The sequence below is a fragment of the Labeo rohita genome, chromosome 5 (assembly GCF_022985175.1).
Source record: "Labeo rohita strain BAU-BD-2019 chromosome 5, IGBB_LRoh.1.0, whole genome shotgun sequence".
NCBI classification, from domain to species: Eukaryota; Metazoa; Chordata; class Actinopteri; order Cypriniformes; family Cyprinidae; genus Labeo; species Labeo rohita.
In genome coordinates this window covers 38,972,526-38,998,014 of record NC_066873.1, presented here as the reverse complement: position 1 = coordinate 38,998,014, position 25,489 = coordinate 38,972,526, and the positions used below count along the sequence as shown (strand labels likewise).

General features: G+C 34.2%; 1 protein-coding gene across 1 annotated transcript in view; it reads left to right on the top strand.

The window, feature by feature from the left end:
* The window catches only part of hk2 (hexokinase 2), a 61,741-nt gene that overhangs the window by 2,058 nt on the left and 34,194 nt on the right, over window positions 1–25,489 (top strand). The window contains exons 2-6 of the mRNA XM_051109321.1: window positions 9,032–9,194; window positions 16,966–17,114; window positions 20,602–20,721; window positions 20,825–20,920; window positions 23,404–23,503. Of these exons, the coding sequence (XP_050965278.1) occupies window positions 9,032–9,194; window positions 16,966–17,114; window positions 20,602–20,721; window positions 20,825–20,920; window positions 23,404–23,503 (628 nt within the window). The remainder of the gene's footprint in view (window positions 1–9,031; window positions 9,195–16,965; window positions 17,115–20,601; window positions 20,722–20,824; window positions 20,921–23,403; window positions 23,504–25,489) is intronic.

The following is a 25,489-nucleotide window of genomic DNA, read 5'->3' as shown; positions in this document are numbered from 1 at the left end:
CACGCGAAGTGAATCGTGCACATGACTGGACAGAAAGTGAGGCTTCTACGAAAGGGATTTCTATGTTAACAAACCTCGAATCGAAGCTTCATCTGGCATGTGCTTTAACACAAGCTCTGAAGTCTCGGTTCAAATGTCATTTCACTAGCTGACAGTCATTCAAGATTTAGCGATCCAAACTTGCTAATGAATTCGAAAAGCTTATGTTGTCCATAAGAACGTAATGACATCTCTCATAAAGGTGTGCATCTTTACAAAGTAAACAATGGTCTAAAAAAACACTTAGCCTCTTCGGTAATTAGTACACAAAATACCATTGGTATACTAGTCCGCCGCCTCACCGGAAGTTGTACCCACGTTCTTTTTTACAGTAGCGCCGCCCAGAAACTTGTGGATAGCATGTGTGTGTTTTGACAACATAACCAAAAATGGTCATTTCCAGACAAAGCATAATAAAATAATTTACTTACAGTTTGTGATGCAGCTGCAGTCAGATCTAGTACCACTTCATCCTTCAACAAATCTTTCTTTGTGAACTCTCCATGACTCTGTGCCTCATTTACAAAACAAAATGCTCCAATCAGTCCTTAGACACAATCTGGAGTGGCATTGAAAATAAACTATCCATTTGTTCCATATGCTGGGATCGTTCTAATGTCTCTACAAAGACACGAACAAGCTTTTTAAACCAAAGTGTTAAAAAAAAAAAAAAAAAAAAAAAAAAAAAAAAAAAAAAGCATAAATGGAACATTCTTTCAATCCATTTGTCTTATAAAACAATTTAGAGTATACGTCACCATTACGTGCGAGTTTATATTTCGTATTTCAGACTTTATAACTTTATTTAACTCAACAATACTGAGTTTGCTGGGAAAAAAAAAAGCCGGAAGCGTGGGATATAAAAGATTCTGAGCTGAGGAGAAAAGAGAATGACATGTTGATTTTTCTTATCAGAATTGTAAGATGTAATCTCGGAATTGCGAGAATAAAGTCTGAATTTTGAAATATAAACTCAAAGTTCCCCTTTTTTTATTAATTAATTCCATGGCTTCCGTAGACTGCCACTTAAAAACCGTAATTCTCTGCCATGAGATAGGCTCCGCCTACAAAAGCATCACTGTTTGCAAACACCGAATTGGTCTTTTGACGACAAACTCAAGTGACTGGATTGTGTCAGAAAGTGAATGCGCATCTGTATGCTGTATCCAGTGTAGACAAGATAGCGGCAATGATTGTAATTTCTATGTGGTTTTGACACAATGCGACACTCGTATTCAGTGTGTCGGCCGTTAAGCGGCTGAACGCCAGTGGCTGGGGCCTATGGTGAGAAGAAGATTATTCGTCAATGCCTTGCTCTGGAAGCAGTGTTTATGCAAATGTTTGTGCCTGGGTGACGTCATCTTGCACCTCAGATCCAAACAAGCCACTTTTGGAACTTGATTAAATAAATGCTTTGTTTATAATGAGGATAACGTTTACACCGTGTCTACACTGGACGCGAGCGGCGCAGTGCAACGCGACAAAATACAGTAGAACCCATTGTAATCAATGATGCTGTCTACACTGGATGCGGTGCGGCGCCTACAATTGGCAACCTCCCGGTCTCCCTCTTGAAGCCAACACGGAAGTGACTAAAACTGAAATTCATCGACTGGCTGCAACTCCCCATGTTGAAATGCCCAACGTACAAAGCGTGGTTTTGGTCTATATAGCTAATTTTGCCCTTCATGTCAACTGTGAGGGGGGTGAATTTTTTTTATAACTCATCCGTTTAAATTATATTAAACCTTAAAGTTCTGCATAATTTAGGGCGTGGCCACTTGAGTGACAGGTGGATTGCCCTGCTGTCACCACCTTCGCGTAGGCGGGCGTGGTTTCAGCAACCAGCTCCACCCACGTCCCGCCTCTTTGCCCATTTTCGATTATCCGGGAGTGACGTGCAGTGACGCGATGGCGACGGCCGACTCCCGCCCACTAAGAGCTTCAGAAACCTACGGGTGACGTCACGGACACTACGTCCATATTTTTTTACATTCACATTTTTACATTCTTTCAGTACAAAGACCGCTTATATGTTAAAAGATCAAGGCAAATTTCATTTCTCATGTCATGAGCCCTTTAGCTAGTGGTGCCCTTTTTTTTGCAACTTGATATTTTAAGAATGCATTAACCATTTTTATCTATAAAATAAAAATCAGTGGTCCTAAACAACTTTGCATCTTATTAACGTTCATTGGGACTCATTCATGAAACTTGCTTAAATGAGTAATTTCTGAGTAATTTGCGCATAAAACAGACCTTCCCGAAAACTCTCCTCCGGATTCACAAACGCTTCGTAGACGTTCGATTTGATCGTTAAACGTGTATATTAATGAATTCCAATCATTCGTAAATAGGGCGCACATGCACGCTCAATTTATCAATTAGCATAATCCCCGCCTATGAATTACAGCTACGCAAAATGCGTGTCCACGAACGCAATGGAATATCTGGTCTACTTTCTCAGGTTTGGCTTCAGTATATTGCATAAGTGGAAAAAAAGATTAATAGGCCATATGGCTAACAATAAATATTTCATTAACGTGTGTCGACCAAAGAGTTTTAGCCAGATGCAAAAAATGTCAGGCGCCCTTCTGAAAACGGCCAGGCGGTGGCGCAATTGAGAATGCTTTGGTGGCACAGCGTTTTTTTCAGGGGAGGTGCTTTGGTTTGCTATGATTTAGGATATCCACAGCGACAACGTATTACTAGCATTTCATCTTTAAGAATTTTACTAAATATAAAAGGCACTAACTAGTATTGACTACTCCTCTGTTTACGGCTGGGCAACGTTAAATGGTGACAGTGACGAGCGCTGTGTTTTACAATAATCAACTATATAAAAAATGAATAAAATAGAGGGCAAGGGCAAATGAGCTTGCATTTATTATGGCAGTGCATCAAAATTCAGCGTCATCAGATTGCTAAAAAAGAACATAGAACATTTTACGCACCATTTACACGTGGTAGGGAGCAAGTGTACGTTTCTTTCGTACCAACTAACATTTTGAAAATATACATTTTCGTGAATTCGGAAGTTTACGTCAGAACGGCTTTACGAACGTTTTACACACAAATTCGTTCAGCTCGTGTTTCATGAATGAGGCCCATTGTGTGCACAATAAAACAGTACTGAGACATTTTAAAAATATCTTTGTGTTTTACAGGAAAAAAAGAGACATTTTTCAGCCATAAAGGCTGGAATATGGTCATTCTAACATTCTTTACATTTTCTTGTGGTGGAGCAAGAAATATACACATCAGTGCTTCCCAGATTATGCAATGTCCAAAACTACCTTGAATCATCTAATTCCAGTAGCTATGTTTCCATCCACCTATTTTTATGTGAATTTAGGAATTGCGCATTAAAAATGCTGGATGGAAATGCCAAAATGCACATTAAATGTTAAAATATGAATTAAAAAATATATGTATTCAGTTGAGGTGGATAAACGTGCATAAACTACCAGTGTTGGGGAGTAGCTAGTTACATGTAACGGAATTACATAATTTAATAGCAAAATAAATGTAACTATAATCTACAGTTACTGAGAAAAAATGTGTAATTAAATACAGTTACTTATGAAAATATTAACAACTGAATATTTTCACACACATACAGATACGATTGATTTCTTTCCCAAGTTGCATTGACTGCTCTAAAATCTGAGACACCAATGTTTCACAAGTGTAGGACACAGAATGTGATAACTGTTTTATTTCTTAGTTGGATTTATGTATATGCTTATTTTTTTAAGATCAACTGTTTTTTTCCAGAGCATTGTTAGATGCCAGTGTTTCCTGTCATAGCTATGCAAAGATTTTATTAAAGTATATCTTGTTAAGAATCTGTATTCAACCTCAGAATGATAAAGTAAAAAGAGGTGCTAAAGTCTGATTTTGTGGTGGCTGTGCTTTAAAATTAAATTTTTATAATCTTAATTCAAGTGATGAAAGATTTTGAGAAGTCTGACAGTAATCAGTGTTGAATACGTTAACCCTGTCTGCTTTAAGTCTTTGAAAATGATTAACAGTTGAAAACATTTATTAGAAATTTAGAAACATAATCTAAAAGTAATCAAATGTAATCAGTTAAACTACTTCAATAAAAAATTGAAATAGTTACATTACTTATTACATGTTAAATAGAGTAACTTGTAATCTGTAACCTATTACGTTTCCAAAGTAACTTTCCCAACACTGTAAACCACGATGGAAACTCATGTATTGAATAATTTTCTAGATGCACAACCAAAAAAAAGGTGACTATGCCTCAACATATCATGTGATTGGATAACCAGTCTTATTGCACACCAGCTCAAATGTTGCTTTAATAATCCTGAAATGCTTGAGCCAGTGTCCGTCATCAAAATGATTTTTGTAATTACCCCCCAGAACTGTCTCACACAAACGCAATAATAAATGCTGTCATGTTATCTTTCATTCCCAAACATCAGACATCTGACTGCAAACGTAAGATAACTTGACGGTATGATATTGTGTTTCATCTGAGCGTTGTGAGGTGCAAGTCAATTATTAAGTAGAATTTTTTATTTTTTTTTATTGATACTTTGCACCAGTTTCTCAGAAAGTGAGAATTTTGTTCTCTTAAACAGACCTGATGGAAACGGTGCTTATTATGAGATGTTTTGTGATGTTACAATTTTCTGTATAAGTTAAATTCAGAAATTAAATGGAAAAAGTCATGTAATATCAGTTCAAATAAATAGTTCTGAGAAAATGTATAATGAAATGAAACTCATTCATTTTTAAGTATGTCTCAAGTGTTTAAGTGCTTATGAGCCTAAGGTAAAAGTAGTGATTTTATACATTTTTGGCGATTTTTGTAGTTTAATGGTTTATATAAGCAATTATGCGCTTTGAGCTCTGCTGATTTATGTTGCAACATCTTGTCTGTCTGTATAAAAAGGCAGCAGAAATTCCACCGGGATTCAGATTCCTTTTTTGAACATTCATTACATGCACTCTGACCTTCTTCATGTCCTGACATTATTACGCACTTATCTTGAGTTCAAGAGTGGAGAAATGTCTTGTGCAAATGAAAAGAGTTTCCTTCCTCTGAAGGGTTCTCTTTTCTTCTTCACTGTTATTTTGCTAATGCTTTCTGAACTTCAGTCACGTACTGTTTGGCCTTGCATGCGTTGGGGTCAAAAGCAGGTGAATCATGATGCTGGTGTTGAAATTGGTGTGTAATTGCAAAGGTGTGCAGTTCAGCCCAGAATAGAATTGACCACAGGGCAGAAAAACAATTGAAGCAATTACTTTTTTAACATTAATGTACATAATTAACAAATTATGCTAAAGTATAGGGTGATTTTTTTTTTTTTTTTTTTTTTTTTTTTTTTTTTTTGAACTCTCAACTTTTTTTTTTTCTGACAAAAACTGATATTTTCTGTACAGCTGAGGTCAAAAGTTTACATACACCTTGCAGAATCTGCAAAATGTTAATTATTTTGCCAAAATAAATGTTTAGATGATTACATTAAATCCACAAGAGAAAATAATAGTTGAATTTATAAACAATGACCCTGTTCAAAAGTTTACATATGCTTGATTCTTAATACTGTGTTGTTACCTGAATGATCCACAGCTGTGTTTTTTTGTTTAGTGATAGTTGTTCATGAGTCCCTTGTTTGTCCTGAACAGTTAAACTGCCTGCTGTTCTTCAGAAAAATCCTTCAGGTCCCACAAATTCTTTGGTTTTTTTAGCATTTTTGTGTATTTGAACCCTTTCCAATAATGACTGTATGATTTTGAGATCCATCTTTTCACACTGATGGACTCATATGCAACTATTACAGAAGGTTCAAACGATCGCTGATGCTTTAGAGGGAAACATAATTCATTATCAGCTGGGGGGTGAAAACTTTCGAACAGAATGAAGATGTGTACATTTTTCTTATTTAGCCTAAATACCATATATTTTTTCATTTAGTACTGCCCTTCAGAAGCTACAGAAGATAGTTACATGTTTCCCAAAAGACAAAATGAGTTAAATTTACCCCGATCTTCAAATTTAAAAAGTTTTCACCCCCACCGGATCTTAATCATTTTTATAAATTAAATTTTTATAAATTATTTTCTTTTGTGGACTATATATGATCCTCTTTCATGTGAAATATCTTATTCAGGTCAGTACTAAATTAAAAATACTGTGCATTTTGTATGATTCCTAAACACAAAGAAGTATATTTAATCATTCTCATATATCTGCATACCATTTTGACCAACTGTGATGCCATTTTTGCTCCTAAAGTTTAAACCAAAGGTTATTGAAATAGCTCTGTCTTAACATGATAATTATATACTCGTTTATCGTAGCACTGTGTACTGTTACATACAGTATGTTACTGATGTCTAGGCCTTGCTGTTCGGTCACTGAGTCTGACATTTATTGAGGCATATGAGCACAGAGAAAAGACCTTGAATTCAAGGTGACTAGTCTGTACTTACACAAGCTTGACATAATTGATATAATTTATGATCATGTATTTAAAGTATATTTCCTTTTGCTAAAGTGATAACAATGTACTTCTAGTGTTAATCATAGTATCTTGCTATATTAAACCTTTTTTTTGTTTGCGCTAAATTAATATACTGCATAAATTGTGTTGATTATATATCACTTCTCATATAAATTGTGTAATTGTGTTGTTCCTTCAATATTTTTGATGTTCTGACTCTCTGGGATCAAGTATATTGTTTTTGAGGCTAGCTTTTAGCTCCGTTATATCCTGTGCATTAGGGAACGTAGGTTAATTTGTTTACCGTGTGATCTCGGCACTCTGTTTCTTATGTTGGGCAGCTGTGTGGTGCTTTTGTCCCCCCCTGTGGTGTCAAATGTCATATTCTAGAAACAGGCTTTCGAGTTTCACATCTCTCTGTAGTTCTTCGTATTTACCAAGACAAACCATTTGTCCTGCTGAGATGGAAAAGTGTGGCTGTAAATGCTATCCGTGTACTTTTTGTGGGTCCCTAGTAGCTGTATGAATTGTACTTCATATATGAGCTAAAATTGCGGACAGAACTAGCTCGACTGTCAATCATTAGACATACTGCCGCTGACCTCAGAGAGGTCATTTCCTCTACAGTCTGTAAGGATGTTGGCTAAAGAGGCTCTTTCTTCATCTAATATAACCGCAATCGGCAGCTTCTCTAATGAAGTCACCATCTGACATTTGAGTGAAACCTAGTACGGGACATTCCAGCTTCCCTTTTTTTGTTGAGGATTCTTCAGCTGGTATCATGACTGTAAGAATAAGCTGATGGTTTCAGGTTACTACTGGCCTTCAAAGAAAAGCAGGTCTTTGTGATTGGCAGAGCCAGTTGGTGTGATTTACATTTTGAACAAAAAGTAACGTTCTGTGCCAACCTTGTTATTTTATGCAGATGTGTTTTAGCTTTATCTTTGCCTTTTGGTTCCAAAAATAGAGCCACATTTTGTGACTACGGCTGTGTTTAAAACAGAATTGCTTAATGCATGTACCATATCTATTGTATAATTTTTAAGAAACTTTATTTAAAACTATTTAACAAACATTTTCAACTTGTAGCTTCCCTGTTATGGTCCCACTAGATTGCATGTTTAATTCAGAGTGTGAAAGGTCCAGATGAGCACACTGTTACTATAGTTGTATATTGTACATTTTTGCAAATATATTACACTAAGATTTTTAATGTTTTTTTTTTTTTTTTTTTTTTAAAGAAATCTCTTCTGCTCACCAAGACTGCGTTTATTTGATCCAAAGCACAGCAACACCAGTAAAATTTTGGAATATTTGTACTGTTTAAAATAACTATTTTAATTTAGTGTTCTATTTGAATATATTTTAAAATGTAATTTATTCCTGTGATTTCAAAGCTGAATTTTTAGCATCATTATATTCTAATATTCTGATTTGCTGCTCAAAAAACAATTATTATTATTATTATGTTGAAAACGGCTGAGTAGAATTTATTTATTTTTTTTCAGATTTTTTAAGGTTTCATATTGTAAAATAGTAAAAATATTTCACAATATTCGTACTTTTGCTGTATTTTGGATCAAATAAATGCAGGCTCGGTGAGCAGAAGAGAATTCTTACTGTTCAAAAACTTTTGACTGGTAGTGTATATAGGCATTTGATTATTCAGGGTTTTTGGAAAAAATAAAAAGAATTTTAAAGAAAGTTGTGATTTCCAGATCTGTAAAATTTGTGGGAGTTAATATTATTCTAAAAGTTCGTGAGAAAAGTCTCAGGGGCTCTATAAAATAATTTAAAATAATTATTTTTATCCATTTTGTGAGAAACATGGGTGATCCATGCTTGCAAAAAAACTGTGGAGAATTAACGTCACTCTGCAAAAAATTAATATGAATAGTATAGTAGTATGATTATTTCCCATTCCATATATATTTGTATGAGAATATGTATAAGTGGTATTTGTCTCAATAAAAAAAATAATATTTAAAAAGGGTTTGATTGAACCAGATATGTTCCATAGTAGTAAATGATTTAATATTTAATGAAATTTTTATTATTTAATTAAAACGTGTATGGCATCAGTTAGTGAATTTAACAGTGAACTCGAGAATAGTGCTGTCAAACGATTAATTGCGGTTAATCACATCCAAAATATTTTTTTTGTTTACATAAAATATGTGTGTAAACTGTGTATGTTTATTATGTATATGTAAATACACACACATACAGTATATATTTCAAAAATATTTAAATTCATATAATTGATTTAAAATATAAATATTTTTAATATATAAAATTTTTTTCTTAAATATATACATGCATGTGTGTATATTTATATATACATAATAAATATATACAGTACACACACATATATTATGTAAACTAAAACTTTTGTTTTGGATGTGATTAATCGCGATTAATCGTTTGACATAACTACTTGAGAATAGAACTGGAAAATGTGCATTAGATGTTCACCCTTCATTTGTTTTTTGTTTTTTTCCCACCAGGTGGATAAGTACCTGTACCACATGCGACTGTCAGATGAGAACCTGATGGACGTCTCCAAGCGGTTCAGGAGGGAGATGGATAAAGGACTAGGCAGAGACACTAACCCAACCGCAGCAGTCAAGATGCTCCCCACCTTTGTCCGCTCCACACCCGATGGCACAGGTGATGTGAATGAGATTTTTTGACACATACTATTTTGATAATGCTTTCATCATCTGTATAAGGCATTCAGGCTTTCGTTTTACAGTCCCAAAAGGTGTCTGGACACTTAAGCAACACAGAAATGTAGGTTGAATTCATATAAAATAGACCACTTTTAGCCCAATTTTCAAAAAGTGGCTCAATTGAGCTGAATTCATTGAATTCCAGAGCATTTGAAATGAAAAGAATGTCAGCGGCACCTGCAAACAAATAATGCTAGAGCTTTTTTCAGAACTAACTTCACTTTTCCCTTGACATCCACCCAGCTGTTCTCAAGGTAACCTGCATTGTATGCATAAAGTGAGTTCTCAAGTTCTCACAGGTGTCTTAGTGGAGCAAACCACAGCTGTAAACTACCATTCAAACCTTTGAATAATGTGCCTTTTTATGTTTTTGAAAAAAAGTCTCTCATACTCACCATGGCTGTATTAAAAGTATATTAAAAACAGTAGTATTGTCAGCACCGATAGCTTCGTAGTTGGAGTGCCGACGTATAGCGCGGCTGTGCTTGCGGTGACCCGAGTTTGATTTCTGTCTCGGTCCTTTGCCGATCTCTCTCCCCTCTCTTCACTGTCAAAAATAAAGGCAAAAGCCCCAAAAACCAAAACAGTAATATTGTGAAAAAATGTAATTTTATTCCTGTGATGCAAGCTGAATTTTCTGTATCATTACTCCAGTCTGCATTGGCTTTGTTTCAATCCAAAGTTGCGAACTTGTGCGCAAAAATTGGAATACCACATAAAACATTTGCGAATAAGCACCGTTTCCATCCAAAGAGAACAAAATCACTTCCTGATAAACTGACACTATATATTACTAAGAAAAGTAGGAGAAATATTTAGTAAAAATTCCTACTGTAAATGTATGAAAACTGAAAAAATTTTGATTAGTTATTTACATTGTTAAGAACATTATTTGAAGAACTTTAAAGGCAATTTTCTCAGTATTTTGATTTTTTTGAACCCTCAGATTCCTTATTTTTAAATAGTTGTATCTCGGCCAAATATTGTTCTATCCTAACAATTATTTATTTAGCTTTCATATGATGTATACATCTCAATTTTGAAAAAAAAATGACCCTTATGACTGGTTTTGTGATCCAGGGTCACATATAATAAATAAATTGCGCCTCAGAGCGAGTAATTTCTCTCGGAGGTGGATGCCTGCTGTTTATGACAGTTCTGGAAGGCAGTTATACAAAAATACTGTGACGCCAGACTTTGCTCAGGCATTTCAGAAGGACTCTAACAACATTTCAGATGTTGTGGTACAAGATCGGTCCACTGGTTAGACGGGTTTTGACGTCCCACAAAGTCACATGACTTTTTTTAATGTGCGTGGAGGAATTTATTCGACAAATGCGTTTCCATCTTCTATTATTCACATGAACCCTTTTTTGCATAAGTCAAAAACCACCTCAAGCGAGCGTAAAAACGTTTTTGCAAGTTAAGGGATTTGGATTTTTTTATTCTAAATGTTACATTTCCATCATTCGTTTCTGATGCAATACTTTAAAATGCGCATAAAAACAGGATGATGAAAACATATGTCACATGATCCTTCAGAAATCATTATAATATGCTGATTTGCTGTTTAACAAACATTAATTATTAGCATTGTTGGAAACTGTTGCACTGCCCAATATTTTATATTTTTTTGGAAACAGTCAATCTATTTTTTCAGAATTTTTGATAAAGTTCAAAAGCGCAGCATTTATTTGAAATAGAAATGTTCTGCAACATTATAAATGCCTTAACTGTCACTTTTACTCAATTTAATGCTTCCTTTTTAAAGAAAAATATTAACTTCTTTTAAAAACAAAATCTTACTGACTTCAAACTTTTGAAAAGTAGTGTTGTGTCCAAATACTTTTCATTTTTGCAGTTACAGTTTCAAACAAGTTTTGCTTAAAAACATTATGCCTGATATTGTGATGTGTAAATGTCATTACATTAGACTGCTGTTCAAAACTTTGGGATCAGTAAGACTTGTAATGTCTTGTAATGTCTTAATGTTATAATGCAGTTCTACTGCAAAATGTTGTTACAATATAAAATAATGGTTTCTATTTTAATATACTTTAAAATGTAATTTATTCCTGTGATGCAAAGCTGAATTTTCATCAGTCATTACTCCAGTCTTAAGTGTCTCATGATCCTTCAGAAATCATTCTGATATGCTGATTTATTTATTAGAAATATCTATGTTGGCAACAGTTGTGCTGCCAAATATTTTTTGGGAACTTGTGATACTTTTTTAGGATTCTTTAATAAATAAAAAGTTAAAAAGAATAGCATTTATATAAAATATAGATTTGCTATCAATTTAACACAACCTTGCTAAACAAAAGTAGTAATTTCTTTCAAAAAAGAAAGATTAAAAATGTACTTACTCCCAACTTTTGAATGGTCGTGAATATTGTTAGAAAAGATTTCTATTTCTATTTGTTTTAAACTTTTTATTCATCAAAGAATCCTGAAAAGTAGTATTACACCTTCTAGAACAATATTAAGCAGCAAAACTGTTTGACAATAACATATTAGAATGATTTCTGAAGGATCATTTGACACTGAAGACTGGAGTAATGAAGCTGAAAATTCAGCTTTGATCACAAAAATAAATTAGATTTTAATGTATATTAAAATATCAAATAAACACAGCCTTGATGAACAAAAGAAACTTCTTTAAAAAACATTAAAAACTTTTGACTGGCAGTGTATGTTTTGTAAGAAATTTGTAAGTAAATATCCTATTACTTGAGGCCTTTGTATGTGAACAACATTTAGTCAAAATACTGTAAATTCATAATATTAGTGAGTAAAATCAATAAGTGAACAGACAATGTGTTTGATATTGTGAATTGCAAAGCGTTCGTATTCAGCGGGAATCAGGTTTAAAACAGGTCAAGTCATGGGTGGAGTGGTACACTGTTGTCAGCATCCTATGAAACATGTTGTTCTGTCCTAGAAGTGTTGTGTTCCTGTTTGTTGTGAGATGAAGAAATTATTGATCCAGCTCTCCAGGTGTGGTATTATCATGGTCACTATTGATGTGTTTCAGTGTGTGTGTGTGTGTGTTTGTCACAGTGACCGACACCAACCCGATGCTGTCGCCGTCATCTGAGGGTGTTTTACTGTGCACGCGAGATGAGACAATGTCTCAAGCAGAGTTTGAAAAGAATAACTGTACTCTGCTTCCTGGAAAGAATGCCTGCACACAGAAATGTAGTCATGTGGGTGTGAGCCACAAAACGCTGTTAGGAGGTGTTGCCAAGGGAACGATACTGATCTGTGAGACCAAGGTGGATACGTGTCCACATGGATGTTTGCCATCAACGCTTAGTCAGGGACTTCATTCATTTTATTTACAATGTTTTGTCGTTTTAAAGGGACATCTCAGGGTTGTGCACATGAAGCCTGATGTTATTCTGACATTGTACAATATAACAGGGTAGAAGGTCTCATCTGTGCTAACCGACATCTACTCTTACCTTGTTAGTTCAACAAACGCTTTCTGAAAGACATTTGAAACTGGAAAGATGTATGTTAGGCATAGAAAAGCGTGCAAGGACTAGTTCTATAGAGGTCATATCATGAGCAAAATGTCCCTTTATCTTTGGAAATTCACTGTGAGTTTATAGCAATCAAACTTCTTCCCTAGTCTGAAAATACTTTTTTTTTTTTTTTTTATTGGAATTAAATTGCAAATACTTGTTTTGAAACAGATTAGTACATGAACATAGAGACCAGATATGGGTCATTCTATAATTGTGGGTACATCTCATGTCCGTGAAGTATATTTTTAACATATTTTCATCTATATAAAGCCCAGATGTTTAATTTTCTAGTACACAAGTATATTTTTCCCAATCACACTACTGTATGTTGAAAAAGCCATATCTTTTGTTCAAAAATGATGTTCATATCCCATACAACCCTGGTATTCAGCTGTCCGATTTTATAAAGTTGCTCATTCTACTCTGCATTTAAGCATGAAAATGACCTCAAATATAAATTAATTTTATAGTTTTGCCGTCAGTTAGATTAGGTTATCAAGACATTTGGGTGTGCACTTCATAAATAAGTTTTTATTGTGATATAACTTGTTTTAATTGTGTCTGAAAAACCATTGTCAACTAAGTTACCCACTAGAGACCCGCCCTCAAAAAGAAATGGTTTGTCCAATTCTTACATAATGTTCACAGTATGATGATATTTCGACTAGAAGCACATGGATAAAACACTTGAAGTTATGTTCTCTCTCTTTCCCCTAATATTGGTTAAACTAGCAAACCTGTGTCAAGAGTGGATTAATTGACTGTCAACAGTGTTACACAAGTATTATTGCTGCATATTTTAACAAGGCAGTTGAACTAAAACTTATGTTTTGTTTATGAAAATATATTTGTAAACATACCATATGCTCAGTAGTTCTAGTCTTCCATGTTGAGTATAGGCCCAAAACACTAAAAATGTCAACTAAGTTACCTGTCAACTGTGTTACCCAGTAAAAGTAACATGGTGCACAGTAGCAAACATAGATGATATTCTATGCACATATTCCTACAGATCACCTTTATTTATATAGCAGCTATGTAAGGTCATGTTTGGGTTTTTGGGAAAAAGGAAAAAATTTTCTTCACATTAAATTCTAAATGTATCGCTAATTATAAAATGACCCATATGAGCAGTGTTCAGAAACTTGGCACGTCCAGTCACTGGGAGGTAGTTGCATTTTAATTCCACATTAAACATTTGGATAATAAAGTCATTAAGTGTCAAGAAACAAGTTATAACACGGTGTACAAGCATTGCGGTTGTTTTGCCAATGGTTTAGGACTGCACAATATTGGAAAAAGCTGACATTGCGATATTTTGTTTCCCCATAATGTGAAAAAAAAAATACAATAATTTTTACCAGATAACTTAAATAGTTTATTTGGAAAGAATGAATCATTCTAGATGTAGTGGGGTGACTTTCTTGAGAAGTGTCTTTGCATAGAAAATGAGGAAGAAAAAAAATTGCATTGCCATAATAAAATGTTTTTTTTTTTTTTTTTTTTTTTTTACCTATTTTGATAGCACAGCAAAAACTACAACCTTAACTAATATATAGTTCAGACATTATTGAAGACAAGTGAACAGTAAGTAATAAATAAACAAATAAACAACAGCACAAATAAATAAAATACAATAAAGACACAAATGAAATAAACAGTGGTTTAAGTTTTTCAGGTAGGTCTAACAATAGCATCCGGTACAGAAATTAAATTATCAAATATAGAATAACACTGCAAAGTCTTTACTGTTTAAATTTAATATAGATTAATCTTTGTTAAAGCTACAAAAATTTATCGGTCAACAGAACAAGTGAACAGAGCTTTATTGACACAGACAGTTCCAGGATCTGTTTAGGCTGCTGTCGCTTTAAGGACTAACGCACAGATAAACATCAGATTGTTTCTCAGCTGTTTATATTGACTCAAGACATAACCATCTGTGTTTACAAGAAAAGTCGCCAAGATGGTATTTTGACATTATTTTTGTGTATTTGTTCAAGTAAACGGTGCAAAAGAGAGCTCAATTCGTGGTTTGCATGCACCGTCAGAGATGCAACAGTAAGTTTTTCTTTTGATGCTTTAAAAGCAGTTAAAGTGACAATACTTTAAAACTAGTGCTGTCAAATTTTTCCAGTTTAATGGCGTTAAAAATATTTAATGCGGTTAACGCAGGGGCGGAGCAAGGGTTGGTGCGTGTCAGATCCGTGTCACGTTTAGCAGTGGCAGCTCTAAAAGTAATAGCATCCAAATAACCTAATAACCCACCTGCTGTGATGTCTGTTAATCAAAAAACAAAAGAAAAAGAGAAAATCAATAACTTTTGTAGTTTTAAGGATTTATCTATATTTATTTGTATTTAGTGTTTGATAACGTTCAGTACTTGCTGAAGGGCAAAGGCAAATAATGGTTTATGTGAAGATTGTTTTAAGTTCACTTAAATTATTATTATTTTTTTTAAATTTAATTAAATTTTTTTTAAGTCTAATAAATATTAAAATTGTTAGCTCTCAGTTATACTGTTATCTTGAATGGCTAGTCCAGGGGTTCCCAAACTCGGTCCTGGAGGGCCGGTGTCCTGCAGAGTTTAGATCCAACTTGCCTCAACACACCTGCCAGAAAGTTTCTACTATGGCTGTATCCAAAATCGCCTCCTATACCCTCATTCGCTATTCCCTACATTAGTCCACTTATACAGTTCACTTAAAGGAATGAATGAAAACGAGTGAGTGAATTCGGATACTGAGTGCACTGGAAGCACTTCCGCTTTTGCTGTTTAATAATCATTTGAAAGGGGCAGCTCCAATAGTAAGATTAAAGGATTTATCTTGAGCTCTGTCATGGAAATTATTTATAAACCGTAGTTAAACTATTTAATAATCAATTTACAATGAATTTGTACCTATGTTGTATTACAGCGTGGATTAGTGCTTTAAAAATGAATGGATGAATGATTCATTTGCGGATGCCATCTTCTGGCGAGACTCAGGAATTAATTCGGTGCACGACTCTCACGGTGCATTATGGGTTATTTCTAGCCGTTGAGTGTATATCGGTTGTACACTCATTTTTGCGGTGCATTGTGGGATTGAATGAGTGCACTCCAGAACGTCCACTGTGGTTTCAGATGCACATGATAAATGAGCATCTGTACTACGTATTAGCAGGTTATTAAAAAATTGACTCAGTTGATTCATTAAAAGCAAAGAATCATTAACAAATGAAACAGAGGACTTCACATAAATTATTCATTCACTTAGACCTAAGTTTCTTCAGAAACAATGATTCATTTGTCAATGAAACACCACTAATTATTATACCTTTAGAATTATACTTACTATAGACTATTATTGATTTTAAATTTGCTGTAGTAATTAATACAGAGACATTAATTTGGCCAAACAGCACTAATGACTTGTTTACAACTTGATGCTTAAAGCGGAGGACTTGCAACTAGACTTGGACTTGCCTGTCTTGACTCGGGACTTCACTTGGGACTTGAATGTAAACAATGACTTGATCCCACCTCTGCTAGTCAGTAGTTAAATATTAGGAAAAAAAGAGCAATTTCCTAGAGACATCAGTAGTATTGGTATCAGTGATACCTTCAGTCATTAAAAATAAAAATAAAAATTAACAAATAAAATATACTGTCTTTATGTTGTTGTTTTTTTAAATCAATTGACAGCACTACTTAAGACACGTGCAAATGAAAAACGTTCATGACGCTGCAGCACTGGCCCCGTCAGCTGTCTCAAGGCCATATTGTCGAGACCTACCATGATATCGGTATCTCAGAACAGCTCCTTTCACAGTAATTAAACCAAGGTGTTCTCAGATGCTGAAACAGTGTATCATTCATGAACTACATGCTTGTAAATGCATCTCATCGTTCTGAAACCGGTGAGTTATAAGAAACATAAGAAATATAAGAAAATATTTATTTAATAATATAGCAGCCAGTGCGATTGGACAGTTTATTTCAATATATCCTGCAGCCCTAAAATAAATAATTTTGTTATCCTTGCTTTTTTCTGCCCTTTTATTTTCATAATTTTGACCATTTGTTGTAAAATATATGTTGTATTATTGAAATTATTCTCAAAACATTGCCATCTTGTTCTTGTGATGCTGTCTTCTCAAAATCTGCTCTTTTTACCGTTGATTTGTTTGTAGAAACGGGTGACTTTCTTGCCCTTGACCTGGGAGGAACAAATTTCCGGGTTCTGCTTGTCAAAGTGTCCAGTAATGGAAAGCAAAACGTGGAGATGGAAAACCAGATCTACGCCATTCCAGAGAACATCATGAGGGGCAGTGGGACAGAGGTGAGGAGTTTGTGCGCACACAAATGTTTCTTTGTTTTTTTCTTTCTTCAGCTTATCTTCTATTTTTGTCTTTCTTGATGATCCCCCTCATTCTCTAAACCTGTCTGCAAAGTTCTCATGCAGCAGAAATCTGATTCATTAATAGGTGTATCATATTTAAAGGGATAGCTCACCCAAAAATTTAAGCTCTGTAATTTGTTCACCCCAGTGTTGTTCCAAACCTGTATGACTGACTTTCTTCTGTGGAACATGGAAGATTAAAGGCCAGATTTACTAACAGCTTGCGCCAGCGCAAACCATCTTTTGGTGTTAAAATAGTACTGTAAGTACTTACTAAAGACGCGCTGTGAAGAATGTGTGTGACATTATTGAATATGCATTTGTAGGGGTTTCCATTTCAGAATAAAAATTTATGGGATGTGAGTATTAAAATGAGTCACGCAGCGCGATTTTAATAATGTTTGTGCTCGTCAAATTACTGGTATTTTTGCCATTATTTAATGCCTAAAAAAGCATGTCTCAAAGCAGCCGGTAATTTGCGCTGGTCTTGGTAGATTGCACTGGTCGAAATTATCTGGCCGCATCTGTGTTCTTTAATGTGCGCATTGTCTGTAAATCACATGTTGAATTTTCCCCTCCCGTCGATGCTTTTATGGAATTGCACTCTAACGCTAATTTGGCCTGTTTAGTAAATCTGACCCTAAGTGTTTTTCATTATTTTTTCCATACAATGGTATTCAATGTTCATCAGTAAGAAAACATTTTTTCCAAATAGTAAATAATGAAAGGATTTTCATTTTTGGGTGAACTATCCCTTTAATTTAAGTCTGCTTTATTCCAACATAACAAAAGCTATATGTGTCTCATACAGTTGAGGTCAAAATTTTACATATACCTTGCAGAGTCTGCAAAATGTTAATTTTTTTACCAAAATAAGAGGGGTCATACAAAATGCATGTTATTTATTTATTTTTTTTAAGACTGACCTGAATAAGACATTGAACATAAAGGACGTTTACATATAGTCCACAAGAGAAAATAATAGTTGAATTTAATAAAATTACAGTTCAAAGGTTTACATGCACTTAATTATTAATACTATGTTGTTAACTGAATGATCCACAGCTGTTTTTTTTTATTGTATTTTTTTATTTTATTTTTAGTGATAGTTGTTCATGAGTCACTTGTTTGTTCTGAACAGTTAAACTGCCTGCTGTTCTTCAGAAAAATCCTTTAGATCCCACAAATTCCTTTTTCAGCTTTTTTTGTGTATTTAAACCCTTTCCAACAATGACTGTAGAATTTTGAGATCCATCTTTTTCACACTGAGGACAACTGAGGGACTCATACACAACTATTACATAAGGTTCAAACGCTCACTGACGCTCTAGAAGGAAAAACGATGCATTAAGAGCCAGGGGTAAAAACTTCTGAACAGAATGAAGTGTACATTTGATGATGTGTACATTTTTTTTTATTATTATGCATAAATGTAGTATTTTGTCCTTTAGTACTGCCCTTCAGAAGCTACAAAAGATACTTACATGTTTCCCAGAAGACAAAATAAGTTAAATTTACTCTGATCTTCAAATTCCATTCATTCTGAAACATCAGTGAGTGTTTGAATCTGCTGTAATAGTTGCATATGAGTCCCTCAGTTGTCCCTAGTGTGAAAAGATGTATCTAAAAATCATACAGTCACTGTTGGAAAGGGTTAAAGTACACAAAAATGCTGAAAACCCACAGAACTTGTGGGACCTGAAGGATTTTTCTGAAGAACATCAAGCAGTTTAACTGTTCAGGACAAACTCATGAACAACTATCACTAAACAAACAAACAAACAAAAAAACACAGCTGTGCATCATTCAGGTAAAAACACAGCATTAAAAATCAAGAACGGGGTCATTTTTATAAATTCAACTATTATTTTCACTTGTGGACTATATGTAAAAGTTTATATGAAATATCTTATTCAGGTCAGTGCCAAATAAAAAATAACATGCATTTTGTCTTATTTTGGTAAAATAATAAACATTTAGCAGATTCTGCAAGATGTATGTAAACTTTTGACCTCAACTGTACATGCTCGGTCTAATTTAGAGTAAGTAATCAGGATTTATTAACATTAGATCAAGGAAAGAATTTTTTTGAAAACTTTTCCACACATAATTATTGTTAAATGAGCCCTACTGTGACCGTAACATGCAAGGCACGTAATCTGTTTTTATCTGTGGGTCTGTTGAAATTTTTTTAATTATGCATTATAAATAACATTGTATTGTAGTCTGGATTCATTAATGACAAGTTTAAACCACAATTGAGTATTTAATAGTAGAAACATGTACAATGAGCGCCAATTCCAAATTGCAAAGCTGACTGTATGAACTTTCTCCAGTTGTTTAATCTGAGAGTGAAGATGTAGAAATTGAATTTATTAAAGGGTTTAACATTTCTCTCGTTTCATTTCCATAACAGTAGCTATGATATATTGAATACTTTCACTCTCTCTTGCATCGCAAAGCACCATCTGTCTGCATAAAATTACCAGCTTAGACAAAGGCCAAATGAATGAGTGTCATGTTGCCGTTTTAATGCACGTTATTTTTTTCTACAATGTTTAAAACAGCTTTAACACTTGAGTGCGTTCCATATGGTTAAATCCTAGATGTATAAAACAGACACGTTCATTTATTATGTCTTCAAATCTGTTTCATTTCTGTCCTGAGGCATAAATATGCTGAAGTTATGCAAAGAATATCTTATAAATGGTCATAAATCTGTATAAAAGTTGGGAACTGAAACATGCCAGGTTTACAACCAAACAATACCAAACAAAAAATGTTTTCCTACATACTTCATCCACATACTTCAGTGTTAGTCTGGCAATGAACATGTCCTTTGGCCTCTGCATTGAAGACTGTCTGGACTTCAATCATTGCAATTCAGCCACAAGAGTCCTTTATGCATGTGCATGACCGGGAGGTGGAAGGTACAGTTGGAACCCAGCTGGCAGAAGATGATGAGTTGCACCTGGTTCCTTACAGCCCATGGCATTATGGCTTTATAATTTCAACGTGTAATGCTTGACATGAGAAGACTGCACTACATATTGATTGTCAGTCCCTTTTGGATTTTCACATGGGCGCTTCATTTTCAAGGGCTTCTCTGATGCTTGTTTCCACTTTAGTTTAACCTGAAGAGCTGTTCATTTAAAAACCCCCAATCATACCTGATGTAATATGTACTTTTGCTTCTGTGGCCTCTGAAATATTTCATACTTGTGAGATGAAAATAACACCTTGGGGCTAACTTGATATTTTTGATCCCTTTGATCTACCTACAGATAATTAGAACATTTTGTGCCATATTTTTCTATTTTTTTTTTGACACAGGATGCTTTTAAATGTAATGAATCCTTAATCTAAGCTAAGCAATCTATTCAAAAAAGCCTTACAATTAATCATGTCTTTCCCTTTTCTTTTCCAGCTCTTCGATCACATAGCTGAATGCTTGGCCAATTTCCTTGAAAAAATGGGCATCAAGAACAAGAAGCTGCCTCTTGGCTTTACCTTTTCATTTCCTTGCCAGCAGACCAAACTAGATGAGGTGAGATGAGAAGGGGAAAAGGATTAAAGGGAAACAACACTTAAAATTAGCTGCTCTTCTATGAGAATATCACGTTTCCATGGCTGCCCTTATTTCTGTACAGAGTTTTCTCGTCTCTTGGACCAAAGGTTTTAAGGCGAGTGGAGTGGAGGGGAGAGATGTTGTGGGCCTGTTGAGAAAAGCCATTAAGAAAAGAGGGGTGAGTGTCATGAGTCTGTGTGTCATGGTTTTACATTCTGAAGCTAATGGTTTAATAGTGTTTCTAGTACAGTCTTAACGGTGCGTGAAAAAAGTCAAAAGCTTTGAAGCGTTTTATGTATATAATTGTACTTTACTTTCATTTTTATGAAGGTTTTATCAACTAATCTACTGACAGATCCAAATACTCAGTGGTAGCATTTATACTACTGTTCAAAAGTTTGGTCTCAGTAAGATTTTTTTTTTTTTCTGAAAGAAATGAATGCTTATATCCAGCAAGGATGCATTAAATTGATCAAAATTGACAGGATTTTTTTTTTTTGTAACGGAAGTTTAAATAAAAATGTGTTCAAAATTAAGAGTTTCCACAAAGATATTAAGCAACACTATTTTTTATGTACATATATATTTATAATAATATGTTTCTTGAGCAGCAAATCAGCATATTAGAATGATTTCTGAAGGATCATGTGACACTGAAGACACTGAAGAAATTTAGCTTTGTCATCACAGGAATGAATTATATTTTAAAATATATTTAGATATTAGTTATTTTATGTTTCAAAGATTCATTAAAAAAAACCCTTATACTCACTTCTGCTGTAAGTGAAGCTGGATCACACATTATGTGTGCGAACATAGACGCATTTATGTAGATCGGGAGGCACATTCCTTTCACAAACAAACGTAATCCACTGCATCTCCAGCGGCTCAGATGTCGGGAGTAAATGACGACCACTATGTTCATTATTACATCCAGCAACACAACACTTCAATCGCTCAATCTGAGATATTCTTGTCTAACTTACATCCCTGCTCCGGCATCAGAACAATGGAGTTAGGACTGTGACAGCTGATCTTAGGTAAGACGCTCATGTCAATCAACTGTCGTGGGAGCAGCCTCTGTCGGTGTGATGACAGGCATCTGAGAATGGCTCGATTTGAAGAAGGGGATATTATTTTTATAGAATAATTAAAAACCACTGCATGAATTTTTATCATTATAGGGTAGATGTGTACATACACTGCCAACACACATTAATGTTCAAACAACATGTAAAAGTGAACTTTGCATCCGATGACCCCTTTAAATAAAGATCATGTTCCATGAATTGGAATTATTTTGTAAGTTTCCTACCGTAAATATATAAAAACTTTATATCTTAGTATTTTTTTTTTCAAATTCCAGATTTTCAAATAGTTGTCCTATCCTTACAAACCATACATCAATGAAAAGCTTATTTAAAAAAAAAAATGGACCCTTATGACCCTTATAGTCCAGGGTCACATATGTCAAAGAGGTCAAAGTACTGATTCTTATGTCTTAATGATTTATCATGTTTTGCAAATATTCTAGACAAGTTTTATGTTTGCATAAATAAGAAAACAAGATTATTCTGAATGGTTTTGATGTTTTGTCAGTTTCTTAAGATATTTCCTAAAGGATTAATTCACTTCCAGAATAAAATTTCTGATAATTTACTCACCCCATGTCATCCAAGATGTTCATCTCTTTCTTTCTTCAGTCAAAAATAAATGAAGGTTTTTGAGGAAAACATTCCAGGATTTTTCTCTATATAGTGTACTTCAATGGGTCAAAATTGCAGTTTCAATGCAGCTTCAAAGGGCTCTACACGATCCCAGCTGAGGAATAAGGCTCTTATCTAGGGAAATGATCTGCCATTTTCTAAAAAAAACAAAAACAAAAAGTACATACTTTTAATTCACAAATGCTTGTCTATCACTATGTAATGTGTGAGGCTGAGCTAAAGCAACAAGAGCATTTGTGGTTAAAAAGTGTATACATTTTTATTTGTTTTTAGAAAATGACTGATTGTTTGGCTAGACAATACACTTATTCCTCGACTGGAATTGTGTTGAGCCCTTTCAAGCTGCACTGAAACTGCAATCTTTTGATCCCCATTGATGTCCACTATATTAAGAAAAATCCTGGAATGTTTTCCTCAAGATCCTTAATTTTCTTTTCAACTGAAGAAAGAAAGACCTGAACATCTTTGATGACATGGGGGTGAATAAATTACCATACAATTTTTTTTATTCTGGAAGTGAACGAGTCCTTTAACAAGGAGAACAAGGACTTGAAGTTGTATGTTAGTGGAGAACACCAGGAGGCCAATGATTTGAATTCTACCCTTGGGCACTTATGTCTGCATCAATATTTTTTGAACCAACATATATATAAATGCCTTGTGATTAATTATGCATCAGCCACAGAAAATGTTTTCATAATGAAACTGATACGATGATGGTACCAGAGAAGCATGCATAGTTTGAAGTGCTGGTCAACAGACAATTAAACTGAAATAGTAAAAAAAAACAAAACAAATAAAGGTTTTAGCATCACCCTTTTAACCCATTAAAATTGCTGTAACATTGCTTTGTTTGAGCATTGTGTTCCAGCGTTGTTCAAAAGAACAAATAAGTGCCAACATTTTTATTTGTTTATTTATTTTTTCTCTGCAGGACTTTGACATTGACATTGTGGCTGTGATCAATGACACCGTTGGCACCATGATGACCTGCGGCTATGACGACCATCACTGTGAGATCGGCCTCATTGTCGGTGAGTCACAGTCTTACATTTGCACTCATATGCTAGCTGAGATCAGTGGGAAATATCAGCCAGGGTGTCAGTGATATTGTCAGGTGTGCTTGGTGTGAATGAAAGGTGCTTTATTCAAACACAGACCTTTTGTTCTGTCATTTGTTTTGGTTATTGGTTGTGGGAATATAACAACACACATTTCAGGTATTTTATAGCCTGTTCAGGCCTATTATTACGCCCTGACAAAATTATTTTGGTAGCGTCTTAACAATGCTAATTCTCACACTCCACTAAAAGAGCTAATTGTTTTGATTCATGTTCCCCAATAATGTGTCAAATATGTGTAATTATAGAGGCTAGAGCAGATGTCTCAGAGTCTTTCACACAATCTTTATATGCACAGGCTCAGTTATTACAGTCTCTAGTTTGTACATAATTTTAACGCGCTCTCACATTAGAAAACAAAAACAGAGAGCCAAATTTATAGTTGCAAGTGGAAGTACAGCCAAAGTTCTTTTAAAACACTAACAGCTGGAGTGAAGGTTTAGAAATGAATAAATATACCTTCTATTTCAATTTTTTTTTTTTTAAAGAATCAAACTGTGTCATGATTTCCAATCCCCACCCAAAAAAAAACGTTTACATGCGCTTGATTCTTAATACTGTGTTCTTACTTGAATGATCCACAGCTGTGTTTTTTTGTTTCGTCATAGTTGTTCATGAGTCCTTTGTTTGTCCTGAACAGTTAAACTGCCCACTGTTCTTCTCAAAAATACTTCAGGTCCCAAAAATTCTTTGGTTTTCCAGCATTTTTGTGTATTTGAACCCTTTACAACAATGACTGTATGATTTTGAGATCCATCTTTTCACACTGAGGACAACTGAGGGACTCATATGCAGCTGTTACAGAAGGTTCAAAGGCTCACAGATGCTTCAGAAGGAAAAACCATGCATTAAGAGACGGGGGGGTGAAAACTTTTGGAATTTGAAGATAGGGTAAATTTAACTTTTTTTGCCTTCTGAGAAACATGTAACTACCTTCTGTAGCCTTTAAAGGGCAGTACTAAATGGAAAAAATATATTATTTAGGCAAAATAAGAAAAATGTACAAATCTCCATTCTGTGAGTTTTCACCCCCAGGCTCTTAATGCATTGTTTTTCCTTCTGACGCATCTGTGAGCATTTGAACATTCTGTGATAGTTGCATATGAGTCCGTCAGTTGTCCTCAGTGTAAAAAAAAAAAAAGATGGATCTCAAAATCATACAGTCATTCTTGGAAAGGGTTCAAATACACAAAAATGCTGGAAAACCAAAGAATTTGTGGGACCTAAAGGATTTTTTTCTAAAGAACTGTTCACGACAAACAAGAGACTCATGAACAACAATCTCTAAACAAAAAAACACAGCTGTGGATCATTCAGGTCACAACACGGTATTAAGAATCAAGTGTATTCAAACTTTTGAACAGGGTCATTTTTATAAATTCAGCTATTATTTTCTCTTGTGGACTGTATGTAAACATCTTTTATGTGAAATATCTTATTCAGTTCAGTACTAAATAAACAATAACATGCATTTTGTATGGTCCCTCTAAACTGTATATAAACAGCAGTTGTTTTCAACATTGATCAGCTTTGCAATCACAGAAATAAATTATATTAAATGTAATAAATTACATTTAAACGTATTAAAAATAGAAAACAGATATATTAAATTACTATATTAAATATTTACAATTTCATTTTTTTTAAATATTGCAATTTTTTTTTATAGGAAAAGACAAATGTTTTAAAATGTTTTAAATAATAGTTTTAATGCTAAATTTAAATGTGTAATGTGTAAGTAAAATGTTTGTTAAATTGATAGTAAATAATAGCAACTTAACATAAGACTCCTGTACTTAAGCATGATTACTGTCATGCAAATAGAGAAAATCCTTTGTAACTGAAGGCAGCTGGTTTATGTTGAGAGACTATAGTGGGCTTTGCTGGTAGCTTGGCTAA